The sequence below is a fragment of the Carcharodon carcharias genome, chromosome 6, assembly GCF_017639515.1.
Source record: "Carcharodon carcharias isolate sCarCar2 chromosome 6, sCarCar2.pri, whole genome shotgun sequence".
In the NCBI taxonomy this organism is placed as follows: Eukaryota; Metazoa; Chordata; class Chondrichthyes; order Lamniformes; family Lamnidae; genus Carcharodon; species Carcharodon carcharias.
Genome location: NC_054472.1, coordinates 137,865,285 through 137,891,042, shown reverse-complemented (window position 1 = coordinate 137,891,042; position 25,758 = coordinate 137,865,285). Strand labels below are relative to the sequence as shown.

General features: G+C 46.3%; 1 protein-coding gene across 1 annotated transcript in view; it reads right to left on the bottom strand.

Annotated features, from left to right (window-relative positions):
- Positions 1-25,758, bottom strand: part of tmem67 (transmembrane protein 67) — a 287,301-nt gene that overhangs the window by 160,041 nt on the left and 101,502 nt on the right. Inside the window, exons 10-12 of the mRNA XM_041189291.1 lie at positions 16,028-16,136; positions 10,155-10,241; positions 507-572 (exon numbers count right to left, since the gene is read on the bottom strand). Of these exons, the coding sequence (XP_041045225.1) occupies positions 507-572; positions 10,155-10,241; positions 16,028-16,136 (262 nt within the window). The remainder of the gene's footprint in view (positions 1-506; positions 573-10,154; positions 10,242-16,027; positions 16,137-25,758) is intronic.

Below are 25,758 nucleotides of genomic sequence, written 5' to 3'. Positions count from 1 at the left end.
ATGGATTTAAAAATTTATTCAAACATGTCCTCTCATTGACAGTGTCACATGAGTTGGGACATGTTTGTAAAGGTGGGAAAATTTATTTCTTTTGTAAAAATTTCAGGAAAACTCAGCCTGCACATGGATGAGATTTCCTGAAAAACACAAAGGCCGCTTGGCCTTTTGCCTGCCTGCCTGCCAACCTTAAGGTTAGATGGACAGCATTCTTAACTACTTTAATGATTTTCTTGATAGGTTGTTAACATTTTGGCAAGCATACAGCCAACTCTGGTGCACGCCCGCCAAACGAAATATCGTGATGGAGCGCAACAACGTCATTGCACATCATTTTACATGTCAGAGTGTCGGGCCCGCCCCCGCATGCTGACCGGAAGGTTTTGCCCTCTGTTTCGTTTCTTGAAAACTGGTGTTACAAATGTGAAGTAAACAAGCTTTGGTATTCCCAAATATAGAATAAGAAGTTTGTTACCAATTATTAATAAATACAAATTGATCACACTCACTTGTTGCTGATATGTGATTCCAAAAATATAAGCAGCATTCAGCTTAGTCATGGTATCTGGGCACAACTATAAATATGAACATTAAAAAAAAATACACATAAATATCTAAGAAAATCATCTGCAGGGACACACATGTACGCACACAGTTCGTACTGTTTACAGCGATGGGTTCATATGATTTACTTGTTATATGTGATGCCCAGCATAATATGGCATAAACTGCAACTATATTTTATGCTTTAATGGAAAATATCACTGCACCAAAAATTTTTTTTTTTTCCTAATTTGTCCCTCACTTTGCCGTTGGTTCCTAACTACTGCTGTTGTTGCTGAATTGCACTGAATTTTGTGAGCAGGATCAGGAATTTCTATCAAGAATCTCATGCACTATTTATAATAAGAGGGTTGCTGCTACATCAGCATCCGCAATTCTCTAAACTATACCTAAACGAACCTCCTTACTCCCTAACAGCACTGTGGGTGTTCATATATCACATGGACTGTAGTGGTTCAAGATTGCAGCACACACCACCTTCTCATGGGCAATTAGGGATGGGCAATAAATGCTGGCCTAGCCAGCAATGCCCACATCCCATGAACGAACTGAAACTTTCAGGGCCCAGATCTGACAAAGAACCCTGAGCTGTGCAGCAATGCCCTCATTCTGACTGTAGTCATTAGGAAGCTAGAGGAGCAGGGAGCAGTACCTGACATTCATTAAAAATACCCAAACATAATTAGGGCACTAAACTTTGGATGCTGGTAAAATCATGCACAAAGTTTTATTTTTGTTAAGTATAAATATATTTTAAAAACCTGCACCAGTTTTTCATTTGTACTTCACTCATTAAATTCTGGTTCTGATTGTGGAAAGTAGGACCTGGTGAGCAAATTAGAAAAATGTAATATTTTTAAACAAGTAACTATACTTGAATTTAACTGAGAAATGCCAGGAATAAGAGAAATTTAGGGCCAATATAATAAAGTAATATAAATAATCCAAAGTAGAATAAAGTTAACACAAGGGAAGTAGAGTTAAGACATGGCAGGGCAGGTCAGTCGAGTGTAATGCGTGTCCTGTAATATGTGTGAAGTCATGGACGCTACCGGTCCAGGAAGTGCTGCTAGCTGCAGAAACTTGAGCTCCAGGTTTCAGAGCTCAAGCAGTGGCTGCAGTCACTGTGGCGCATCCGCAAAGCTGAGAGCTACATGGATAGCATGTTCAAGAGGTAATCACACCGCAGCTTAAGGGCCGGGAGACAGAGATGGAATGGGTGACCACCAGGCAGTCCAAGACACGTAGACAGGTAGTCCAGGGGTCTTCTGGGGTCCCACTCACAAATCGGTTTTCCGTTTTGGTAGCTGGTGAGAGTGCTGGTTCTGTAGAGGAGTGCAGTCAGGGTCAAGTTTATGGCACCACAAGTGCTTTGACTGTACAGGAGGGGAGGAAGAAGAAACAAAGAGAAATAGTGATGGGGATTCATTGGTTAGGGGAACAGACAGGTGTTTCTGTGACTGTAGACATGACTCCAGGATGGTATGTTGCCTCCCTGGTGCCAAGTTCAAGGATGTCACAGAGTGGCTGCAGGACATTCTTCTGGGGGAGGGTGAACAGACAGAGGTCTTGGTCCACTTTGGTACCAATGGCTAAGGCAGGAAGGGGGATGTAGTCCAGCAATCAGAATTTAGGGAGCTAGATAGAAAATTAGCAAGCAGGACCTCAAATGTAGTAATCTCCGGATTACTCCTAGTGCTACATGCCAGTGAGTACAGAAATAGCAGGATAAGGCAGATGAATGGATGGCTGCAAAAATGGCGCTGGAGGGAGGGCTTCAGATTCCTTGGACACTGGGACTAGCTCTGGGAAGATAGCACCTGCACAGGCTGGACGGGATGCACCTGAACAGCGTTGTGTGGCGTTTGGCTAGTGCTGTTGAGAGGGCTTTAAACTAACTCAGCAGGGGTATGGGAACCAGGAGAGAATGTTAGAGAAGAATAACAGGGTGCACAAAATACTGGGAGAGACAGATAAGACTAGAATAGAGAATAGAAAGTTAATAGGTGGAGTCAGGGTGAGGGAGAAAGTAATAAAATCTAAATCAAGGTTACTATGCATACATGTGAATGCACGAGTATAGTAAATAAGATTGGGGAGTTACAGGTGAAGATTGCCATGTGGTACTATGATGTTGTGGTAATAACAGAGACCTGGCTCAAGGAAAGGCAGAACTAGGTGTTAAATATTCCCGGGAATGAGGTGTTCAGAAAAGATAGGAAAGGATAGAAAGGAGATGGGGTGGCAACATTGGTTAAGGATAGCATTGCAGTGCTGGAGAAAGAGGATGTCCCAGAGGGTTCAAGGACAGAATCAATTTGGCTAGAGCTAAGGAACAAAAAGGGTGCAATTACATTGCTCGGTGTAGTCTATAGACTGCCAACTGGTGAGAAGGGCGTAGAAGAGCAAATCTGCAGGGAAATTGCTGAGAGATGCAAGCATTATAGAGTAGTTATAATGGGTGACTTTAATTACTCGAATGTAGACTGGGACAGTGGTAGTGTAAAGAGCGGAGAGGGGCAAAAGTTCCTAGATTGCATTCAGGAAAGTTTTCTACAGCAGTATGGGTCTAATCCAGCAAGAAAAGATGCACTGTTGGACCTGGTTCTTGGAAATAAGGTGGGCCAAGTAGTAATGATTATCTTCCATCACCAAGCTCATTGTGAAGTCCTTGGGCTGCCCTCATTCCAGGCATTCCATCCCCAGATTCTCCCATACAGCTGTCGCACAGCCTTAAGGACCACTGGTAGTTGAGTTCCCCAATCCTGCATCACCCCCCACTTTAACCCCAGGCATGACAGCGCATTCACAAAGGGGGTTGGATCTGGGTGAGTACAGCCACCCACTAGAAGCCTCAGCCAGGGCACTGACAAGCTGGTTCCTTTGGAGTAGACTAGAGCCCAGCCCTGCACTAATGTAATGACTGTAATCGTTGAGCCATGTAAAGCATGAACCTCTCAGCTGCAATGTGTAGAGTTGTTTGGAGCATTTTGTGTAAATACTTTAGCTGTGGCCCCTTTGTAGTTGGATCCTTCTGACCTTTGCATGTTCCTATGAGAGGGACAACTGGTCATTCATACCCAATCTACATTTGGCATCAAGCCCTAATGGATTCTTGCAAGAAGAGTTAAGAGTTAAATCCTTCAATTGGCATTTGAGTCTTTCTAACATGTATCAACTGCTCTCAATGCCCTGAAATGAAAATTATTAGGGTACCCCTTCATTCGGCCCAAAAGCGCAGTAGTGGAATCCTCCCACAAGGCCTCAGACCCCTCCCCTAGCGATTTTTTTCCAAGGTTATTTTTCAACTACATCATTCCATCGGCTGTCGAAATGGTGCTGCTCCACTTCTACTATGAGAGCAACTTCTAACACCATCCCCCAACCCACCCCCACCACCGTACCCATCCAAGTCTCTCTTATTGTTGTGGAATAGCATCATGTGCAAGTTTCCCCTCCCTCTAATCACTCTCCTGCCTCCCCCTTTAATCCTGGAGCCCATCATTATTCTAGTAGATATCCCTGTCCTCCTCCCTGAATCATTTTCTGTGATGTCCCTATGTCCCATGTCAACCTCACTCTCCACCATCTAGAGGCCCTATGCACAGTGACCAACCGAGACTCCCCTCATGAGATCATTGAGTGCCCTCTTCTTACTTACCAGTTCCCAATATATAGGTTGCAGATAACTCCCCTAACTGTGACTGTGCCATCTGCCACCCAGTACCAAGCCACCAAACCTAGGTCTCAAATGTGTGAAGAACTGGCCATGCCCTGCACACCATGCTGTGCACAACTGACACAGCACAGACAGGTCTTCCCCCTCCCTGGACTGGGACTATGACATGTGTGCCAGGAATAGTCTTGTAGCATGGTGTGCAATGCCCCGGACTGCCTTTGTTTTCTGCCCTGACTGCATGGTGCACCCTGCCTCAGGCTGCCCTTACTTTCCTGTCCTGACTACATAGTGACACTGCACATATAGACTCATAGACGTCTACAGCACAGAAGGAGGCCATTCAGCCCATTGTGTCCACGCTGGTCAACAAAGATCTGACTACACTATTCCCACTTTCAGCGCTTAGCCCATAGCCCTGGGGGCTATGGCAATGCAAGTGAATATCTAAATAATTCTTAAATGTTATGAGAGTTTCTGACTCAACCACCCTTTCAAGCAATGAGTTCCAGACTCCCACCACCCTCTGGTGAAAACATTTCTCCTTAACTCCACTCTTAGCCTTCTACCTCTTGCTTTAAATCCATGCTCCCTAGTTATTGACCCCTCTACTAATGGAAAAAGTGCCGTCCTATCCACCCTATCTATTCCGCTCATAATCTTATACACTTCTATCAGGTCTCCTCTCAACCTTTGTTGCTCCAAGGAAAACAACGCCAGCTTATCCAATCTTTCATCATAGCTCAGACCCTCCAGCCCAGGCAGCATCCTGGTAAATCTCCTCTGCACCCTCTCCAGTGCAATCACATCCTTTCTATAATGTGGAGGGCAGAACTGCACACAGTACTCCAGTAGTGGACTAACCAGTGTTTTATACAGTTCCAGCATAACCTCCCTGCTCTTGTATTCTACGCCTCAGCTTTTGTTTTGAAAAATATACTGTATTCCCTAAAATATCAGAAAGAAACTTCCAAACCATTTCAAAATCACCATCACATATGTACAATCAGATTCAATTTTTACACATGTATCACAAGGTGCATCAATACAATCAATGAATATTACAATCATTTCAATATGGTCAATGCAGAGAATCAGACAATGGTATTGGAGTTATCAATATACATTATGTGGCGCTCTGAGGTGCTTCAGTACATTTATAATACACTTAGTATTCACTGCATACATTCATTTTGAGCTGTACAGCCTGAGGGGCTCTCAACAGTTCCCAGTCACCTCAGTGCACTGTGGCAGAAATGTCATACACAGCGACCTTTCCCCATTGCGCCTTTGCGGTGGCTGCCCCAAGCTTTAGTGCGTCCCTCAGCACGTAGTCCTGGACTTCGGAATGTGCCAGTCTGCAACACTCGGTCGGGGACAACTCTTTGAACTGGAAGACCAACAAGCTTCAGGCAAACCAAAGAGCGTCTTTCACCGAGTTGATGATCCTCCAGCTGCAGTTGATGTTTGTCTAGGTTTGTGTACCTGGGAACAGCCCATAGAGCATAGAGTCCTGTGTCACAGAACTGCTCAGGATGAACCTCGACAGAAACCACTGCCTCTCTCCAGACCTTCTTTGCAAAGGCACAGTCCACAAGGAGGTGAACAACGGTCTCGTCCCCATCACAGCCACCTCGAGGGCAACATGCAGAGGGGGTGAGACTCCTGGCGTGTTGGAAGGTCCTGACGGGAAGGGCCTTTCTCACCATCAGCCAAGCTACATCTTGGTGCTTGTTGGAAAGTTCTGGCAATGAGGCATTCTGCCAAATGACTTTGACAGTCTGCTCGGGGAACCATCCCACAGGATCCACCCTCTCCTTTTCCCGCAGGGCCTCTAAGATATTACGTGCCGACCACTCCCTGATGGACTTGTGGTGTTTCTCCGCATAAATTTTCCCATGAGGGACAGGCAGGATGGCACGGTCCAACGACTTGGAGCGTTCTGCGGCAGCGTGGCCAGACCCATCCTTCGTAACACCTGGGACAGGTAGAACCTCAGTAAGTAGTGACACTTGGTGTTTGTATATTGAGGGTCTATGTACAGCTTGATGCAGCCACACACAAAGGTGCCCATCAGTATGAGGGCAATGTTGGGCACATTTTTTCCCCCTTTATCTAGAAGCTTGTACATTGCGTCCCTGTGGACACGATCCATTTTCGACCTCCAGATAAAGCGAAAGATGGCTCTGGTGATCGCCATCGCGCAGGAGTCTGGAATGGGCCAGACCTGCGTCACGTACAGCAACAGCAAGAGTGACCAGATTCTTACCGCAATGGAGAGGGAGTGTCGCCCCCACACGCCCAGTTTTCTTTTCACGATGGACACTCGCTCCTTCCAGTTTCTAATGCATGCCCCGGTCCCTCTGAACCATATCCCCAGCACCTTCAGGCCGTCAGCATTGAAGGTGAAGGGGACAAAGGATCAGTCAGCCCAGTTGCCAAAGAACATGGCCTCGCTCTTCCCACGATTTACCTTGGCTCCCGAGGCCAGTTCAAACTGGTCGCAGATGTGGATCAGTCTGCGCACCGACAGCAGATCCGAGAAGAAGACGGCGACATTGTCCATGTACAGGGAGGCTTTGACCTGAGTGCCTCCACTGCCTGGGATCATCACTCTTCTTATGCCCGGATCCTTCCTGAAGGACCCCTCCCTCTTCTATCCCCCCTCTCTATCTTGTCTGAACACCCTATAATCAGGAACAAAAACAGAATTACCTGGAAAAGCTCAGCAGGTCTGGCAGCATCGGCGGAGAAGAAAAGAGTTGACGTTTCGAGTCCTCATGACCCTTCGACAGAACTGTCGAAGGGTCATGAGGACTTGAAACGTCAACTCTTTTCTTCTCCGCTGATGCTGCCAAACCTGCTGAGTTTTTCCAGGTAATTCTGTTTTTGTTTTGGATTTCCAGCATCCGCAATTTTTTGTTTTTATCTATAATCAGGAATGTTAAGCTGACAATCCTGCCCTTCTTTTAGCCCACTATCCCCCACTATCAACATCCTGGGGGTTACCATTGACCAGAAACTGAAATGGACTAGCCATATAGATATAGTGGCTACAAGAGCAGGTCAGAAGCTCAGAAACCTGCATTGAGTAATTCACCTCCTGACTCCCCAAAGCCTTTCCATTGTCTACAAGGCACAAGTCAGTAGTGTGATGGAATACTCCCCAATTGTCTGGATAAGTGCAGCTCCCACAACACACAAGAGGCTTGACACCATCCAGGAAAATGCAGTCTGCTTGATTGGCACCATATCCACAAACATTCACTCCCTTCACCACCGATGCACAATAGCAGCAGTGAGTGCCATCTACAAGATGCACTGCAGGAATTCAACAAGACTCCTTCGACAGCACCTTCCAAACCCATGACCGTGAGTTAGAAGGACAAGGGCAGCAGATAGCTGGGAACAACTCCACCTGGGAAGTGCCCCTCCAAGTCAATAACCATCCTGACTTGGAAATATATCGTCGTTGCTTCGCTGTCGCTGGGTCAAAACCCTGGAACCCCCTTCCTAACAGCACTGTGGGTGTACCTACACCACATGGACTGCAGCAGTTCAAGGAGGCAGCTCACCATCACCTTCTCAAGGGCAATTAGGGATGGGCAATAAATGCTGGCCCAGCCAGCGAAGTCCACATCCAGTTAATTAATAAAAAAAGATTGTGTTTGAGTACAATTCTGCTGCTGCTGATGGCCCAGAGCGCCTCATGGATGCCCAGTCTTGAGTTGCTAGATCTGTTCGAAATCTATCCCATTTATCATGGTGGGAGTGCCACACAACATGTTGGAGGGTATCCTCAATGTGAAGGAGGGGCTTTGTCTCCACAACGACTGTGCAGTAGTCACTCCTACTAATACTGTCATGGACAGATCCATCTGCGGCAGGCAGGTTAATGAGGATGAGGTGTTGTTGGTTCCCTCACCACCTGCCACAGACCCAATCTAGCAACTATGTCATTTAGGATTTGGCCAGCTTGGTCTATGGTGGTACCACCAAGCCATTCTTCATGATGGACATTGAAGGCCCCCACCCAGAGTACATTATGTGCCCTTGCCCCCTCAGTGCTTCCTCCAACTGCTATTGGAAAAGCACAGATTCATCAGCTGAAGGAGGGCGTGGTAATCAGCAGGAGGGTTCCTTGCCCATGTTTGACCTGATGCCATGAGACTTCATGGGGTCTGGAGTCGAGGATTCCCAGGGCAACTACTTCCCAGCTGTATACAACTGTGCCGCCACCACTGCTGGGTCTGTCCTGTCGGTGGGACAGGACTTACCCAGGGATGGTTATCGAGGTGTATGGGACATTATCTGTAAGATATGATTCCATGAGGATGACAAGTTTGAGACAGCTCTCCCAATTTTGGCACTTTGGATTTTACATGCCACCTCGCCACCTTTAAAACTGCCTGCGGAGGAGCATATAATTTAGCTCAACAAGTCAGATGACTAAAAGCTTGGACAACGAGGAAGGTTTTAAGGAGTGTCTTACAGAAGAAAAGCAAGGTAAAGAGGTGAAGAGGTATAGGGAGGTCATTCCAGAATTTAAGGCCTGGGCAACCTAAGGCATGGACACCAATGAAGGAGCAATTTAAATCAAGGATGCTCAGTAGGCCATAATTAGAGGAGCACAAATATTTTGGAGGCTTGTGGGGCTGAAAGAGATTACAGAGATAGGGAGGGGCAAGGCCATGGAGGAAACTTGAAAAGAAGGATGAAAAGTTTAAAATCAAGCCGTCACTTGAAGGGGAGTCAAAATAGTTAACAAGCACAGGGTTAATAGACAAGCAGGATTTGGTGCAAGTTAAAACACAGGCAGCAGAGTTTTGGATGACTTTAAGCTTACAGAGGATAGAATGTGGAAGACCAGTGGATTTTGTTTTTATTCTTTCACAAGATGTGGGCGTCACTGGCCAGCATTTATTGCCCATCCCTAATTGCCCGAGGAATAGTCGGAATAGTCGAAGTAAAAAGGCATGAAATGAACATTTCAGCACCAGATAGGCTGAGATCAGGGTGAATTTGGGTGACGCTTCAGAGATTGCAAGTTGCAGTCTTAGTGATGTTGCGAATGTAAAGTCAGAAGCTCCTCTCAGGATTAGAAGATTCACTTGATTGAAACCTGGGACAGAGGCGTTACCTTACAAGGAAAGGTTGGGCAGACTGGGCCTGTATCCATTGGAATTTAAAAGACTGAGAGGTGATCTTACTGAAACATACAAGATCCTGAGGGGACTTTATAGGTTGGATGCTGAAAGGTTGTTTCCCCTTGTGGGAGAGACTAGAGCTAGGGGACACAGTTTAAAAATAAGGGGTCTCCTATTTAATTTGGAAAAGAGAAGGAATTTTTTCTCTCAGAAGGTTGTGAATCTTTGGAACTCTCTTCCCCAGACAGCGATAGTGGCAGGGTCATTCAATATTTTTAAGGCAGAGGTAGATAGATTCCTGACTAACAAGAGAGTCAAAGGTAGCAGGCAGGAAAATGGGGTTGAGACCACAATCAAATCACCATTCTTATTGAATGGTGGAGCAGGCTCGAAGGGCTGAACGGCCTACTCCTGCTCCTAACTCATATGTTCGTCCATATGTTCGCATGTTCAAATGTGGCACCAAAGATGAAAACAGGCTGGTTTAAATACAGATTATTGCGAGGGAGAGAGATAGAGTTGGTAGCTTGGGAACACAGTTGGAGCATGGACCAAAACAATGGCTTCAGACTTCCCAATTTATAATAAGTTGACAAATAATGTTGATAGAGCTTAATTGGATATAATTGAGTTCTTAATCAATCCACAGTTTTTGAGACTTCAAGGTTTGACATTTGAAATTAACAGGCTTTACTTTTGAAGAAAATTTCAATCAACAGAAAAAAGCACCCAAACCAAACCTTATGCAATAAATATTTTAGGAAGCTTACCTGTAGAGTACCTCCAGTTACTTTCTCCCAATTAAGAAAATAACCTCGTGCATCATATTTGGCAATAACAAACTGTAGTTTCATACGCTGTAAGCAGTGAAACACAAATGGTAAAGGAACAGAAACAAGAAACCGCAATTGCAGTTCACAGCACTTTCTTCTGTTTAACTTTAAATCTACCATGCAATTGAGCTTACCATTTGGATTAGTATCAGATGATCAAAGTAAGGCAGCATCATTTTGTGAAGGGAGGGCATGTTTGATTCATCTAGTTGACTTTTTTAAGGTTGTCTATAGCATAGTGGATAGAGCAGTGTCCTATAGACATCCAGAAGAATGGGAAGACTATTAATATGCTGCTAACTGACCTACTATGACATTGCTAATTAATAAAAATAATTGTATATCTTCTTGTAACTGTGTTTCTGCTAGTGTTGATGTCATAGAAACATAGAAAATAGCAGAAGGAGTAGGCCAATTGGCCTTTCGAGACTGCTCCGCCATTCATCATGATCATGGCTGATCATCCAGCTCAATAGCCTGCTCCCGCTTTCTCCCCATATCCTTTGATCCCTTTTGCCCCATGAGCTCTACCTTACTCCATCTTGAAAACATACAATGTTTTGGCCTCAACTACTTTCTGTGGTAGCGAATGCCACAGGCTCACCACTCTCTGGCCGAAGAAATTTCTCCTCATCTCAGTCCTAAATGGTCTACCCCGTATCCTCAGACTGTGATCCCTGGTTCTGGACTCCCCCACCATTGGGAACATCCTTCCTGCATCTACCCTGTCTAATCCTGTTAGAATTTTATAGATTTCTATGAGGTCCCCCCTCATTCTTCTGAACTCCAGCGAATATAATCCTAACTGACTCAATCTCTCCTCAAATGTCAGTCCCTCCATCCCAGGAATAAGTCTGGTAAAGCTTCGCTGCACTCCCTCTGTAGCAAGAACATCCTTGCTCAAATAAGGAGACCAAAATTGCATACAATATTCCAGGTGTGGTCTCACCAAGGCCCTGTATAATTGCAGCAAGACATTCCCGCTCCTGTACTCGAATCCTCTGGCTAAGAAGTCCATCGTACCATTTGCCTTCTTTACCGCCTGCCGCATCTGGGTGCTTATCTTCAGCGACTGGTGTACGAGGACACCCATGTCTCGTTGCACATTCCCCTCTCTCAATTTATAGCCATTCAGATAATAATATGCCTTCTTGTTTTTACTACCAAAGTGGATAACCTCACATTTATCCACATAATACTGCATCTGCCTTGCATTTGTCCACTCACTCAGCTTGTCCAAATCACACTGAAGCATCTCTGCATCCTCCTCACAGCTCACCCTCCCATCCAGCTTTGTGTCATCTGCAAATTTGTGTCATTGTGCGTATCTGTCTTGAATTAAGAAATAATCATCATAATTTTAGAAAGTGGGTGGCACAATGGGTAGTGCTGCTGCCTTACAGCTCCAGGGACCTGGGATTGATCTTGACTTCAGGTCTGTGTGGAGATTGCACGTTCTCCCTGTGTTTGTGTGGGTTTCCTCCGGGTGCTCTGGTTTTCTCCCACTGTCTAAAGACTTGCTGGTTAGGTGGACTGACTACGGTAAATTGTCTGTTTTTGTGTGCCCTGTGATGGACTGGCATCCTGTCCTGGGTGTACCTGCCTAGCGCCCACTGCCTGTCAGGATAGGCTCTGACTCCCCATGGACTTGAATTGGATGAAATGATTCTGGAAAAGTGAGTGAATGAATTGTAGAAAATACTAATAATGCAGATTTTGTATTTTAGATCAATTAATGTGCTTATCTACAGTGTATGTTTTTTAGTTAAGCAGAGGTATGTTATGCTGATGGAATAACACTCTGGCTAGAAGAAAGGAGGGGAGAGAGAGAGAGGGAAAAGAGAGGTAGATGGCCTCCCCTCTACAGGCTCCCAACTATCAGAAAATCAGCCCGGTGTGGTCAAATTTCTGTCCACCACAACTGCTGCATGTAAATTACTCAGACCTCAATAAAGGACTATGAGCAGACTGCAAACAACCTCGAGACACCAACTGCCACTTTTGAGTTAAAATCACCCCATAAGTCTTCATTAATTCCACCTAAATATTACAAAAGGACTTCCAAAGTATTGAGTTGGGGAAACCTCTGAAAATGAATGCTGTACTAATGGAATACAGCATTGTCATAGGTACCTGTTTTGGATGAGATGTTCTACCAAGGCCCTCTCAGGGTGTAGAAGAATCCATGGAACTACTTGTAGGTGACCAGAGAATTTTGATATGCCCTTACATAAAAGGATCTAGCAATCAAAAATCAATCAATGCACAACCAAAAACTAATTAACTGGGCATCAATTTAATTGCGGGACCTTGCTGTGTGCAAATTGCTTGTCATCTTTGGCTACAGAATAATGCTTCACAAATAATTCATTGACTGGAATGATTTTGGAATTCATGGAACGTACTAATAAGTATATTAATGATTCAATTGGCCATATAAGCTCTTGTTTTTTAGATATTGTGTGGTCACATAAGGCTCAAAAAAAAAGAACATGAAGTTCCACATACACAAGAACACCTTTGACTGGAAGTGCATAGGACATCAATTTGGTAACAGTGTTTCAACACACGCACCTAATGGCCACTGGCTTCACACAGAGCAGGGTGATGATAATATCAATCAGTGTGCAATGCTGATTTAAAACCAGCGCTGCTAATTTTGAACTCCACACTGCAGCTCTACTTTGACTTTGTATCTGAACATGACATTAAACAAAATTAAGGATCCCTCATTAGTGTTACTTAAAGAGATTATGGAGTACTTACAGGCTAGCTTCTGGATTATTTCTGGCTATTGGTACAATTAATTAATTGAAAGGGAAAACCTTTTAGAACAGAGATGAGGAGAAACTTCTTTAGCCAGAGAGTGGTGACTCTATGGAATTCATTGCCACAGAAGGCTGTGGAGGCCAGGTCATTGAGTGTATTTAAGACTGAGATAGATAGGTTCTTGATTGGTAAGGGGATCAAAGGTTATGGGGAGAAGGCGGGAGAATGGGGTTGAAAAACTTATCAGCCATGATTGAATGGCGGAGCAGACTCAATGGGCCGAATAGCCTAATTTCTGCTCCTATGTCTTATGGTCTTATGGTCTTATTATGTGTGTTTTTGGAGCTTTCCAATACCTAATGTTTGAATCAGAAAGTGTTCTGGCTGGTCTTGAAGTACTTTGCTTGTCAATCAAAATATTGCGATGAAAGGAACTGCTTTCTGGCGTTGTCAACCCGGTAGACTTTCCACTGGAAATTGAACATGACTGGGAGAATGAAAAGAGGTTGCACAGAGGAAGACAAGCTGCTAGGGAGAGAGGAGGAGGAGGAGGAGAAGGGTGTTTTACTAAAGCACATATGCTGAAAGGCTTCAGGGATTAATTATCTAACTTCCACTTCAGTGACGATTCTTGAACTTCAGTCCAGCTAATGTAGGCAAAGCATCATAGTTCCAACTCAGCGTGGTGTTGACTTGGAGAGGAATTTGCAGATGATGGTGTTCCCATGTGTCTGCTGGTCTTGTCTTCTAGATTATAGACGTTGCAGGTTTGGAAGTTTCTGTCCAAAGAGCTGTGTTGAGTTACTGCAGTGCATCTTTTCGAGGGTAAACATTGCTGCCACTGAACGATGGTGGTGGATATATGAATTTTTAAGGTGGTGAATTGGGTGCTGATCAAGTGGGATGCTTTGTCTTGGATGGTGTCAAGCTTCTTGAGTGTTGTTGAAGCTGCACTCTGTTGTAGGCGTTTATTCGTTAAGCCCGAAATCTCAAAGAAACACTCCTTTTTCTGCTGTAATTTTCACCCAAGAACTCCTCTATACTTTACAGGATTTTGAAGGTTCCTTCACTTCTCCTGTGACCAAACTAAGGTGTGCCACAGCTCTCAGGAATTCATGTTGATTCTGTATTCCTGATATTTTCCGATGTATGAGATTTCTTGAGGTCCTTCCATTAGTATCTGGCTAGGCGACCCTCCAACCCTCTTTAAGCACGTCATGATTGTGGACACCCCAGCTCAAGCATGGGCCTTACTGCTTTCTTGCTCAGTGACTCCAAAATCAGAAAACACCCTTGTTTTTCAACAGACTTTTTGTTACTGGTCTACTGGCAGATTTGTCTCTCTACTTCTCAGTGCTGCTCCCAGAGTCCAACAGGCAATTCCCGCGGAGTCCTTGCATTGGCACTTCTGAGAGGCCATGTAGTGTATCCGCCAGAGTACATCCAGTCTCCGATCATTCTGAAACCAGAAATTCTTGGCCCTTCTATCACTTTTCCAATGATTAAAAGCAAGCTGATGGGGCGGTAAATGACCAGATTGGATTCTGTTTTTTGTGGATAGGACATACCTGTACAATTTTCCACATTGTTGGTAGAATACAGTGTTGCAGCTATACTAGAACAGCTTGGCTAGGGGCAAGATTAATTCTGGAGCACAAGTGGTTAGTACTATTGCAGGTTGCTGTCAGGGCACAAAGCCTTTGAAGTGTCCTGTGCCTTCAGCCATTTTTTGATATCATATGGAATGAATCGAATTGGCTGAGGATTGGCATCTATGATGCTGGGGACCTCTGGAGGAGGCTGAAAAAGATCATCCATTTGGCACTTCTGGTTGAAGATGGTTGCAAATGCTTCAGTCTTGTTTTTGCACTGGTGTGTTGGGCTTCTCCATCATTGAGGATGAGGATATTTGTGGAGCTTCCTTGTCCTGTTTATTGTTTCATGATTGGATGTGGCAGGACTGCAAAGCTTTGATCTTAGAGCTTTGCTTTTCATTACGTATGAGTGATATGGCTATCATCGTTAAATAGCTAGCAATCAATGTAAACTGTGGGCGGGATGCTTTCAATAGTGCTAATTATGTGAAGATGAGTAAACTATCCAAATTGAAAGAGTGAATACAGATTGATAGAGATTGTTGGTAGGTGAGTAATAGGGATGTGGTAAATTTAGCTGTGGATGATGATAGTGGTGCAGCTGGTAGGAAATTCCAAGTGAAGATTGTTCTCCTTCACCTTGAAAATTGTGTCAGTTGGTTAAGATTCTTCCAGTATCACATCCGTGTCTTTGAAGTTACGCTCCTAGCCTTGACTAGTACAACTACTTCTTCCTACTGTCCCCTGAGCAGATGGCTGGCGGGCCTTCTGTACACCTACTCCAACCGATGTAGCATGCCACTTCTTGTCTCCGCGTCACGCACCAAGGCCTCTCGCGCATTATTGGAAAACCTCATTGCATGCTCTCTTGCATGCTCAGCCATTTTTCAATCTTCACAGCACAAACTTAGTTCACAAAGAACACCTACCATTTCTTGTAATTACAATGCACCTTCCCTTTAAAAGATGAAAGCTGTCTTTAAATCGAGCTAGCCACACCCAGTATTGGGTCCCCTATTGATGAGTGGAGCCAAGGAACAGCATACTTGGCACTGGCTGCATAAAGCAATCATATGAAGGAGCATACAGCACCAATTTGGCATGGTACCTTCAATAAAATGCATCTTTGTAGTTCAATTGTGCACTGTGATTCCACGCTCCCATTTTCAGGAGTTAATTACCAATGGCATGTGCTGGCAAGCTCTTTTGACAAGGCAGTTCTTATAATCAACCACCTTACTAGCCATGTTTAAGCATTAAAATTGTTCTACCTTTTTACTTTGTCATGATAATCTGTGAGTGACATTTGCTTTTCAAATAACGAAGCTTTGGAGTCACTAAATCCATAAAGTTTGCTGGTAAATACATAAGCAATTTAATTTTATTTTCATGCTAGCGTCGCTCATCAATGAGTCAGTGTACAAAAATAAAAGCTGATTTACTTACTTGAAATGACTTAAAATGAAATACTGTTGGAAATGGCTCTCGACGAAGAGTTCTTGATGGTAAACCATCAATATGGCTATCATAGTACAACCAGGGCAGAGTCTTTCGCCTGAGAAAAAAGTAAATTTTTAATATACTTGTTATAAATAATCACTATTATTGACCAATAGGTACACAAGAATGTAATAATAACAAAATATGCAGAGGTGGTTTTAGAGGTGGGTGGGGACGGGAGGCCAGGCATGGAAATTTTCATGGAATCATGGGTAGAATTTTCATCCCAGCATAGTGTCATAGAGGTCTATAGCATAGAAAAAGGAGGGGAGCAGCTGCATTGCAGCATTTAGTGCATTACAGAAGACATTAATCTCCATAAACTGCTGCATTGACAAGCCTTCTATTTTGGGGAACCTGAGCATTGCGATTCACTGCCAGCAAATTAATAAAATATGTTGCATCTAGACCTTCCACTGTAAAGTCACCTTCACTTCATTGCTGGGCTCCTGACACATTGATGATGGATGGGGGTGGTGCGCTGTCAGGAAAATTTCAGTCCATTGTCAGAGTGGGAATGATTGCCTTATTAATTAACCTAGTTAGCTACCTGCCTCTGTATGGGTAGCTGACGCCATTAAGACCCCAATTCCAGGGACAGCACCTGGAGGGGGGTCATTTCACAGAGCCAGTCCAACAGGAAATACTCAGAAGGCTGAAAAAAGAAACAGTTAATGGACAGGATTTTCCATTTGGCGGGGATGGGGGTGGGAGGAAACAGGAGAGGGTGTGGGCAGGTGCAGACCAATCGCTGCCCGCCATTTTACGCTGGCAGGCCAATTAAGGTCTGCCCAGTGTATTTGCCGACTCCCATGGATAGCAGGAGTGTGCGGGAGGTGGCAGGCATGCACAGGCTGCTGGGTCCAATGGTGACCTGGCAGTCTATTTAAAAGAAGGCCTCGCAGCCTTTTGTAGGCTGCTCACAATGGCCAGTTGCAGGCCACAGCAGAGGGGTTCAGGTGAACAGGCCAGGCTGGAGGGAAGGCCAGAAGAGCAGGACAGGCTTCAGGGTAGGCCAGAGGGGGGCCAATGTGCCCCTTGTTTTTCTGATGACTGCCTTGCTGCCCTCCTTGGTGGCAGCATAGCGAAAGATGTTAGTCCCCTCGGATGGTAGGAGGAGGCCCCCCCACATGACCAAATGTGCCTGGGAGGAGGTGGCGGAGATGGTGAACTCCCACAACGTGGTGCGGCGCACCTGGATCTAGTGCCGCAAGCGCTTCAATGATTTGTTGTGCTCTGGCATGGTGAGTACCACGTTGCTATTGGGGGCGGGTAGCCTTATTCTCTGCGGCTCCCACCCCCGCCAAGTCTTAGTGTCGTGACTGCATTGAATCATTGAGGGCATTTTTCCTTTGCTGAGTGGGCAAGCAGATAGTGCCCATGCTGAAGTCAGCCTGAGTAGGTCATGAGGAGATGAGTTTTCCCCCACACCATGTGTTGATCTTAGTCCCACATGACTGGTTTGGAGGCAACCTGGAGGAGCTGCACCTTGGCGCAGACTCAGAACACCAGGACACGTCCCTTTCAGGGTGATGAACTGGTGGAAGGGGAACTTCAAGGTGGCGTGGCAACAAACCATCTGCTGCCATCTATGCTGCATGTGCTTGCGCCTCCTTGCTATGGGGGGAAATACCGTGTGTTTCCTAATGTGATGTGGGCAGCATGTGTCCAAGGGGCTGTTGGGGGTGTGGGGAGCAGGCCTAACATCTCTGTCTGAGTGATCAGCAGCAGCATGGTGAGGAGGCACTGGAGGCCTCATATGTCCCACTCTGGTTGGGGTGTGCCATGCGCGAGCAGAGTCCATGTGCAATTTGGCCTAATCAATGCTCTTCTCTATTTTTCGGGAGAAGAATGCTCATAACGTGGCTGTGCATGTGAGGACTGGAGGCGGCTAGGCACAGCTCTCCATATTAAGCTGCTTCGAGCAGGACGCCCTTGAAGTGGAGAGGCACCATGCTCCCAGGTCTACTGGTGTCAGTGAGACTGGGGTGCCACTGCCAGGTATTTAAGGCCAACAGTGAGGTCCGCAATATCCACCCAACAGCCATAGCACTGAAGGTTTTTAAATTAGTTATTGTTGCAACATTGCTGGATCATTGGTTATTGAAGGATGAGTGCATAATGAGCCGGGGGGATAGGGATGAACTTTGTCAATATCTGCACACTAACTAATCCACTGTCCTTGTTCTTCCTTTCAGCATCATCAGAGCACAGGAGGGAGGAGGAGCAGCAGATGCCCCCTCTCACACCTGAGGGCCCTGAAATCTCACCAGCGTCATACAATTTCTGTGAGACAGGCACCAGCGCAGATACTAGCACCTTGATGGGAATTAGAACAATGGCTAGTGTCCCGGGGCACAGTAGTGACAGCACTTCACGCTCACTGGAGGAGCTGGCAAAGGCAGAGAGTGCCCATGGCGCCAGCAGTCGGAGGACTGCAGGGGACCAGGCACATGCTCAGTCGGTGCCTGATGATGTGCTTCTGGAGTCGTCTGCGATGCAGCAGGTGCAGGAAATGCAGCTGGGTGTGCGGGAGCATCTGGGGGAGATACATGAGGCTATGCTTGGCTTGGTGTCTGCGGTGGAGGAGTCCATGCGGACGCTCACCAAAGCAATGAGCCATATGTCCGAGCGCCAACCGTACTTCAGGGAGAGAGTGGTGACTCTCGTGGACAGCCTACTCCAGGAGACCTGCCAGGATTTCCTGGGGATGCGATCTGACCAGCAAGCCCTCACTTCGGCAATGACCTCAGCTGGTCACTGTGGGAGATGGTGTGGGCATCAAGCTTCCCAGCTTGTTGCACATCCATCGACGGTGAGCAGAGAGGTCCGCAGCAACCTCACGTCGGCACAGCAGCTGCCTGTTGTCTCTGCGGGCTCCTCTTAGGGCGCTCCGGATGAGGGCGCCAGCTCCTCCGCCCCTCTCCCAATGACCGTATTATCCAGTGAGGCTGTGATGACTGGGGAGATGCCAGGTCTGGAACTGGCAGCTCCCTCCCAGGCGGGGCCAGCACAGGCTCCACAGGCAAGAGGATGATCGCCAAGGTCATCAAGGCTAACAGGACAGCAGAGTCAGCAGGCTGTCTCAGATGCCACTCTGAGCGAAGGGGCAGCACCAAGATGTAGCACCCGGAAATGAAAGCACAAGGCACATTAGGCACACTGGTGCTTTTGTGTTGGTCCGAGATTAGGTCCCTACTATTTCTTTTTGATTGTTTGCACTACTGTTTTCTATTTGTGATAACTTCTGATTCATGCCAGATGTGTGACCATGGCTGAGGGTGCCTCATTTCTTCTGCATGTGTATGTTTAAGAAAAGTGTAATGAGTGATTTTTTGGACATTCAGCTTTATGTACAGGCCCTTAGTTAGTGCTGGTGACCTGGCAGATTTTACACTTAGGTGTCAAGTATCGAGGTGGCAGCCCAGGCTTGTCTTGGTGATCCATCTGTGTTGTGCTAGCTGAAGGTTCATTGGATTAAAGCATTGCAGGTGTCCCTGCCTTCTTGCAGTATGCCTGGGTCAGCATCTACTCCCTCAGTATTTCCCTGTGCATGCTCATCCTTGGAATCACTGCTGGACTCATCACATGCAGCCGCAGACACTGCATCGATGTCTTCATCATCCACTGCATTTGCCCCTTTCCAGCACAAGATTGTGGAGAGCGCAGCATGTAGCCGCTTTTACCGACAGACGATCTGGGGGGTACTGGAGTGCTCTCCCTGAATGGTCCAGGCATTGGAAGTGCATTTTGAGAAGAGCGATGGCTTTCTCCACCACAGACCTTGTGGAGACGTGGCTCCTATTGTAACGCTGCTCAGCTTCTGTCCTTGGGTGGCGGAGAGGTGTCATGAGCCACCTTCTGAGGGGATAGCCCTTGTCACCCAACAGCCATCCATCAAGCCAGTTTGCACAGTGGTGCAAACAATCAAAAAGAAATAGTAGGGACCTAATCTCGGACCAACACAAAAGCACCAGTGAAAAACCCATGGTGTGCCTAATGCTTTAATTTCCGGGTGCTACATCTTGGTGCTGCCCCATCGCTCGGAGTGGCATCTGAGACAGCCTGCTGACTCTGCTGTCCTGTTAACCTTGGCTGAGCGCTGAACAGCCCCGGCACCTGGAAGCGTTTGAGGATTCAGGCGTCATGGGAGCTGCCTGGGTACCTTGCACAGGCTTGTCGAATCAGCATCCTGTGATCACACACTATCTGCATGTTCATGGAGTGGAAGCCCTTCCTGGTGATGAAGGCACCGAGCTCACCTGCTGGCACCTTGATGGCCACATGTGTGCAGCCTATTGCACCATGGACACGGGGAAAGCCAGCATTGGCCGCGAAGCCTCTGGCTCACTGTGTCTGGCTTGCCTGGTCCCAATGGTAGTGGATGAAGGTCAATGCACGCCTGAACAGAGCGTCTGTAACCTGATTGACACAATTGTGGGCAGCTGAGTGGGAGACACCTCATAGATCACCCCCATGTGCCCTGGAAGGAGCCAGAGGCATAGAAGTTGAGGGCATCTGTGACCTTCAGAGCCACTGGCATGGGATATCCGCCCACACAGTTAGGGGAGATCTCAGGCCCAATCATCTGACAGATATAGTTCACTGTCTCCCTTGACAGTCGGTGCCTCCTTCGGCACTGCACCTTCGACATATTGAGGTAACTGCTTCGCTGCCTGTATACCCTGGCAGCAGGATAGTGGCATCTTCTGTGGCCCCTTCCACATTGGGCTACCTCTTGGACCTGCGTCCCTTGTGCCTGTACTCCCAAAGGTGGCTCCCCTGGAGGCTGAATGTGCACTCCTGGCCTCCTCCCCCTTCTAGCCCTCCCTTCCTCCTCAGAGGAGCTGCCTCCAGTGGACAGATCAGATCCCATACCCAGGTTAAGGGAAGGAAGGGTTCCAGAAACCTGTGGGCCCAGAAAAGATTCCTTACTGCAGAGTGCTGAGCTGAAGGTTAAGAGTCCAGAAAAAGCTGCTGGGATACATTCTGAAGCACTGCAGATCACACATGCAAGTTTGAAAAACTTTCACCAATAAATACTTCACTAAGCAGATTCATGACCCCACTGAGCCCTCTTATCCTGCCCGTGGATCAGGTTAATACAAATGTCTCCTACCCGCCTGCCCGTTGTGCCCGCGCACCAACCCGAAGATCGCACGGGCGCCGTAAAATCGGCATTAATTGAAGACTAAAGGGCCTTAAGTGGCCTGTTAATTAATGGTAGGTGCGCATCGGACTTTATCGTGCGCCCGCCCAGTGAAATACCGCGCGTCATTTTACGCACAGACGGGTGGGGCCCGCCCCCCACATTGTCAAACGGAAAATTCTGCCTTAAGTTTCAGGCTGTTGACCTTTCATCATTCGCTCTTCGTAATTAATCAACATCCTATTGTTTTGTTCTATTTACTGTGTTGCACTTTTTAAAATACTGCAGGTGTTTCTGAGATAGAATGTTAAAAAACCCTCAATTATTTTGAAAGCCAAAAACATTTTCAGAATGTGTCAGGCTTTACTCTAAAATTGTGGCGAGGCTAACAGCACTCTCCATTACTTATGTGTAAATCCAATAACAACTTCAGGCAAGTGCAGAAGCAGTTACATATGACAGTCCAGAAATTAACGTTCAAGATGCGCTGCTCCGGCATAAGCTATACAAAAGTGACATCTTGCTGTCTGGCTCCCCATTAATATGTATTGAGCGGTTTGAAGTTCTTGTACTTACATCACAGATTTGCCTTTTCAATGGCATTATGAGTATTATTCATCATCAACCTCTCTGACACTGAAAATTAACTTTTTAAAATGTGGATTCAACATCCTGGGGTTTACAATTGACCAGAAACTGAACTGGACTAGCCACAAAAATACTGTGGCTACAAGAGCAGGTCAGAGGCTAGGAATCCTATGGTGAGTAACTGACCTCCTAACTGCCCCAAGCCTGTCCACCATCTACAAGGCAAACGTCAGCAGTGTGATGGAATACCCTCCACTTTCCTGGATGAGTGCAGTTCCAACAACACTAAAGAAACTTGACATCATCCAGGACAAAGCAGCCCAGTGGATTGGCACCCCTTCCACAACATTCACTCCCTCCACCACCGATGAACAGTGGCAGCAGTGTCTACTTTCTGTAAGATGCACTGCAGAAACTCACCAACGCTCCTTAGGCAGCATCTTCCAAACCCACGACCACTACCATCTAAAAGGACAAGGGCAGCAGATACACGGCCAGAATTTTTTGTTCGCCGTGCGGGCATGTGCATGACACACTTGAGCGTAAAATAGCACATGATGACGTTGGGTGAGCATCGGCAATGTGTCCGCTGACAATTAAGAGGGCTATTAAGCCCATTGACGGAACAATTAACTCGGATTTTTCACTGCCTTTCCAACGTTACAGTTGGCATGCGAATCAGCCAGCCAGCCTTTGCTTTTTTCTGGATTTTAAAATCTATTGAATCTAAATTCTTCTGCTCCCTGAGGCAGCTCTCTGCCTTCAGGGAGCTTTCATTCCATGCCACCCCGTACCCGCGCTGACTTCAGCATTTGCCCTGCTCCTGCCCCCAAGCCAGCAGCATTGAGCCTTTCAGTGTGCCTTTCATGCCGGCTGGCCATTAATTGGCCAACCAGCATGAAATCACGGTTGGGGGCTGGTCACAGGTGGTGGCCCATTCCCCAGCCACTCCCGGGCCCACCAATCACAGCTGCCCACCGACCTGAAATTCTTACCCATGGGAACACCACCACCTGGAAGTTCCCCTCCAAGCCACTCGCCATCCTGAGTTGGAAATATATCGTCAATCCTTCACTGTCGCTGGGTGAAAACCCTGGAACTCCCTAATGGTACTGTGGGTGTACCTACGCCACAGGGACTGCAGTGGTTCAAGAAGGGGGAGGTGGTGGCATAGTGGTATTGTCACTGGACTAGTATCCCAGAGACTCAGGGTAATCCTCTGGGGACCCAGGTCTGAATCCCATGGCAGATGATGAGATTTGAATCCAACAAAAATCTGGAGTTAAAAGTCTGATGATGACCATGAAACCATTGCTGATTGCTGTAAAAATCCATCTGGTTCACTAATGTCCTTGGGGGAAGGAAATCAGGAGTCTTTACCTGGTCTGGCCTACATTTGACTCCAGACCCACAGCAATGTGGTTGACTCTTAAATGCCCTCTGAAAAAGGACACTTAGGGATGGGCAATAAATGCTAGCCTAGCCAGTGACACCCATATCCCATGAACGTATTATAAAAAAGGAAACCTCATCCAAGGGCAGGATGAGGTTTCCAAGGTTAATTTAAAAAAAGATAATAATGTTTGGACACAAATTTCACCATCCATATGTTTAGGTGACTCATTCTGATGCGTGGGTGTTTTTCCCGGATTTTAAAATCTGTTTTTATTGAATTTAAATTCTTCAGCTCCCTGAGGCAGCTCTCTGCCTTCAGGGAGCTTTCAATTCGTGTGATCCCATGCCCACGCTGACTTCAGTGCTCACCCTCCTCTGCCCCCACCCCAGCAGCGCAGGGTCTTTCAGTGAGCCTTTCATGATGGCTGGCTGTTAATTGGCCAGCGAACATTAAATCGTGGTCGAGGGCCGATTGTGGGTGGCGGTCAGTTCCCAGCCGCTCCCAGGCCTGCCAATCGCAGTCACCCGCTGCCCACAATTCTTGCCCATGGGAACACCACCACCTGGAAGTTCCCCTCCAAGCCACTTGCCATCCTGAATTGGAAATATATCGTCATTCCTTCACTGTCGCTGGGTCAAAACCCTGGAGCGCCCTCCCTAACGGCGCTGTGGATTTACCTACACCACAGGGACTGAAGTGGTTCAAGGTGGCAGCTCACCACCACCTTCTCAAGGGCAATTAGGGATGGGCAATAAATGCTGGCCTAGCCAGCGTTGCGCACTTCCTATAATGAATAAAAAAAAATTCACATTCCTTCAGCTTGTAATTGTAGCTGGAGTTTAAAAGCAATGATATATTTTTAACTTTTTCTGTTTCTTCTCCCTTCCTTAATCCAATCTTTCTTGTCCTCTTATTACTTGCTTTCTTTATCTTATTATTTACACCTTACCTCCTGTGGGGACTCCATTCCAGCACCCACGTCTCTATCACATCCATTCTGATGTTGCAACCTTTTGTATCTGCTCTTCTTTTTTCCTCAACCATGATCCCCCAACCGTGGTTGACAGGGCTCGCAACCATGCCATTTCCTGTAGTTCTGCTCTTACCCCTTCCCCTCCCTCCTAGAGCCATGATAGGTCCACCTTGTCCTCACCTTCTACCCCACCATCCTCTGCCATTTCTGTCACCTCCAGCATGAAGCCACTACCAAACACATCTTCTTCTTCTTCCCTTTCAATTCAGCATGCAGAAGGTACTGCTTCCTCTGTGATACCCTGGTCCACTTCTCAATCACGCCTGACACTCCATCCTCTTTCCTGATGTAAGTGCAGCTGTCCTCTCACCTCCTCACTGTCCAAGGCCACTCACAGATGAAACAGCAATTTATGTCTACCTCTTTCAAGTTAGTATACTGTATTTGCTGCTCACAATGCAGTCTGCTCTACACTGGGACACCAAATGCAGATTGGATGATCGCTTTGCAGAATACCTCTGTTCAATTTGCAAGTGTGACCCCGAACCTGTCATTTTAGTCCTCAGCTTCCTGCAGTGTTCCAATGAAGTTCAACATAAGCTTGAGGAACAGCATTTTTATTTTTTTTTTAACTGGGGGGAGACAGTATAGTGGTAATGATGCTGGACTAGTAATCCAGAGGACCAGGCTAATGCTCCAGGGACATGGGTTCAAATACCACTGTGGTGCTGGTGGAATTTAAATTCAATGAATAAATCTCAAATATAAAGCTAGCCTCAGTAATGGAGACCATGACAACTATCATCAGTTGATTGGCTAATGTCCTTTAGGGAAGAAAATCTTCCATCCTTACCTGGTTGATGGGCAATTAGGGATAGACAACAAATGCTCAGTCATATAAACTCGAAACGTTAACTGTATTCTTCTCCGCAGATGCTGTTAGACCTGCTGCGTTTTTCCAGATATTTTTATTTTTATTTTTGTTTTGCTCACCTTGTCCATGATGGCCACATCCAATGAAAGAATAAATAAAAAACATGGTTAGGCACTTTACAGCCTCCTGGCTTTTAGTGAATGATGCATTGGTACTTCAAGGTCCCTTTGCTCCTCTACCCCATCTAGACTTGCATCATCCAAATACTATGTGACCTCCCTATTCTTCCTGGCAAAAGGTACTACTTCACATTTATTTGTGTCGAGCTTCATTTACCAATTATTTTCCCATTCTACAAGTTTATTAATGTCCTCCTGTAATTTGTTGCAGTCCTCCTCAGTATTGACTATCCCAATTTGGTGTCATTTGCAAATGTAAAAATTGTGTTTTTGATTCTAAAATCCAAATTGTTCACATAAATTGTGAATAACAGTGGTTCCAGCACTGATCCTTGTGGAACAGCAACCTCCCACCTTCTGCCACTCTGAATATCCTTTTACTCCCACTCTTTGCTTTCTATCTTTAACCCAGCAAGCAATCCATTCTGGCACTTGTCCCCTGACTGACCTTATTTATTAGCCTATTATGGGGCACGTTATCAAAAGCCTTTTGAAAATCCAGATAAATTACATCGACT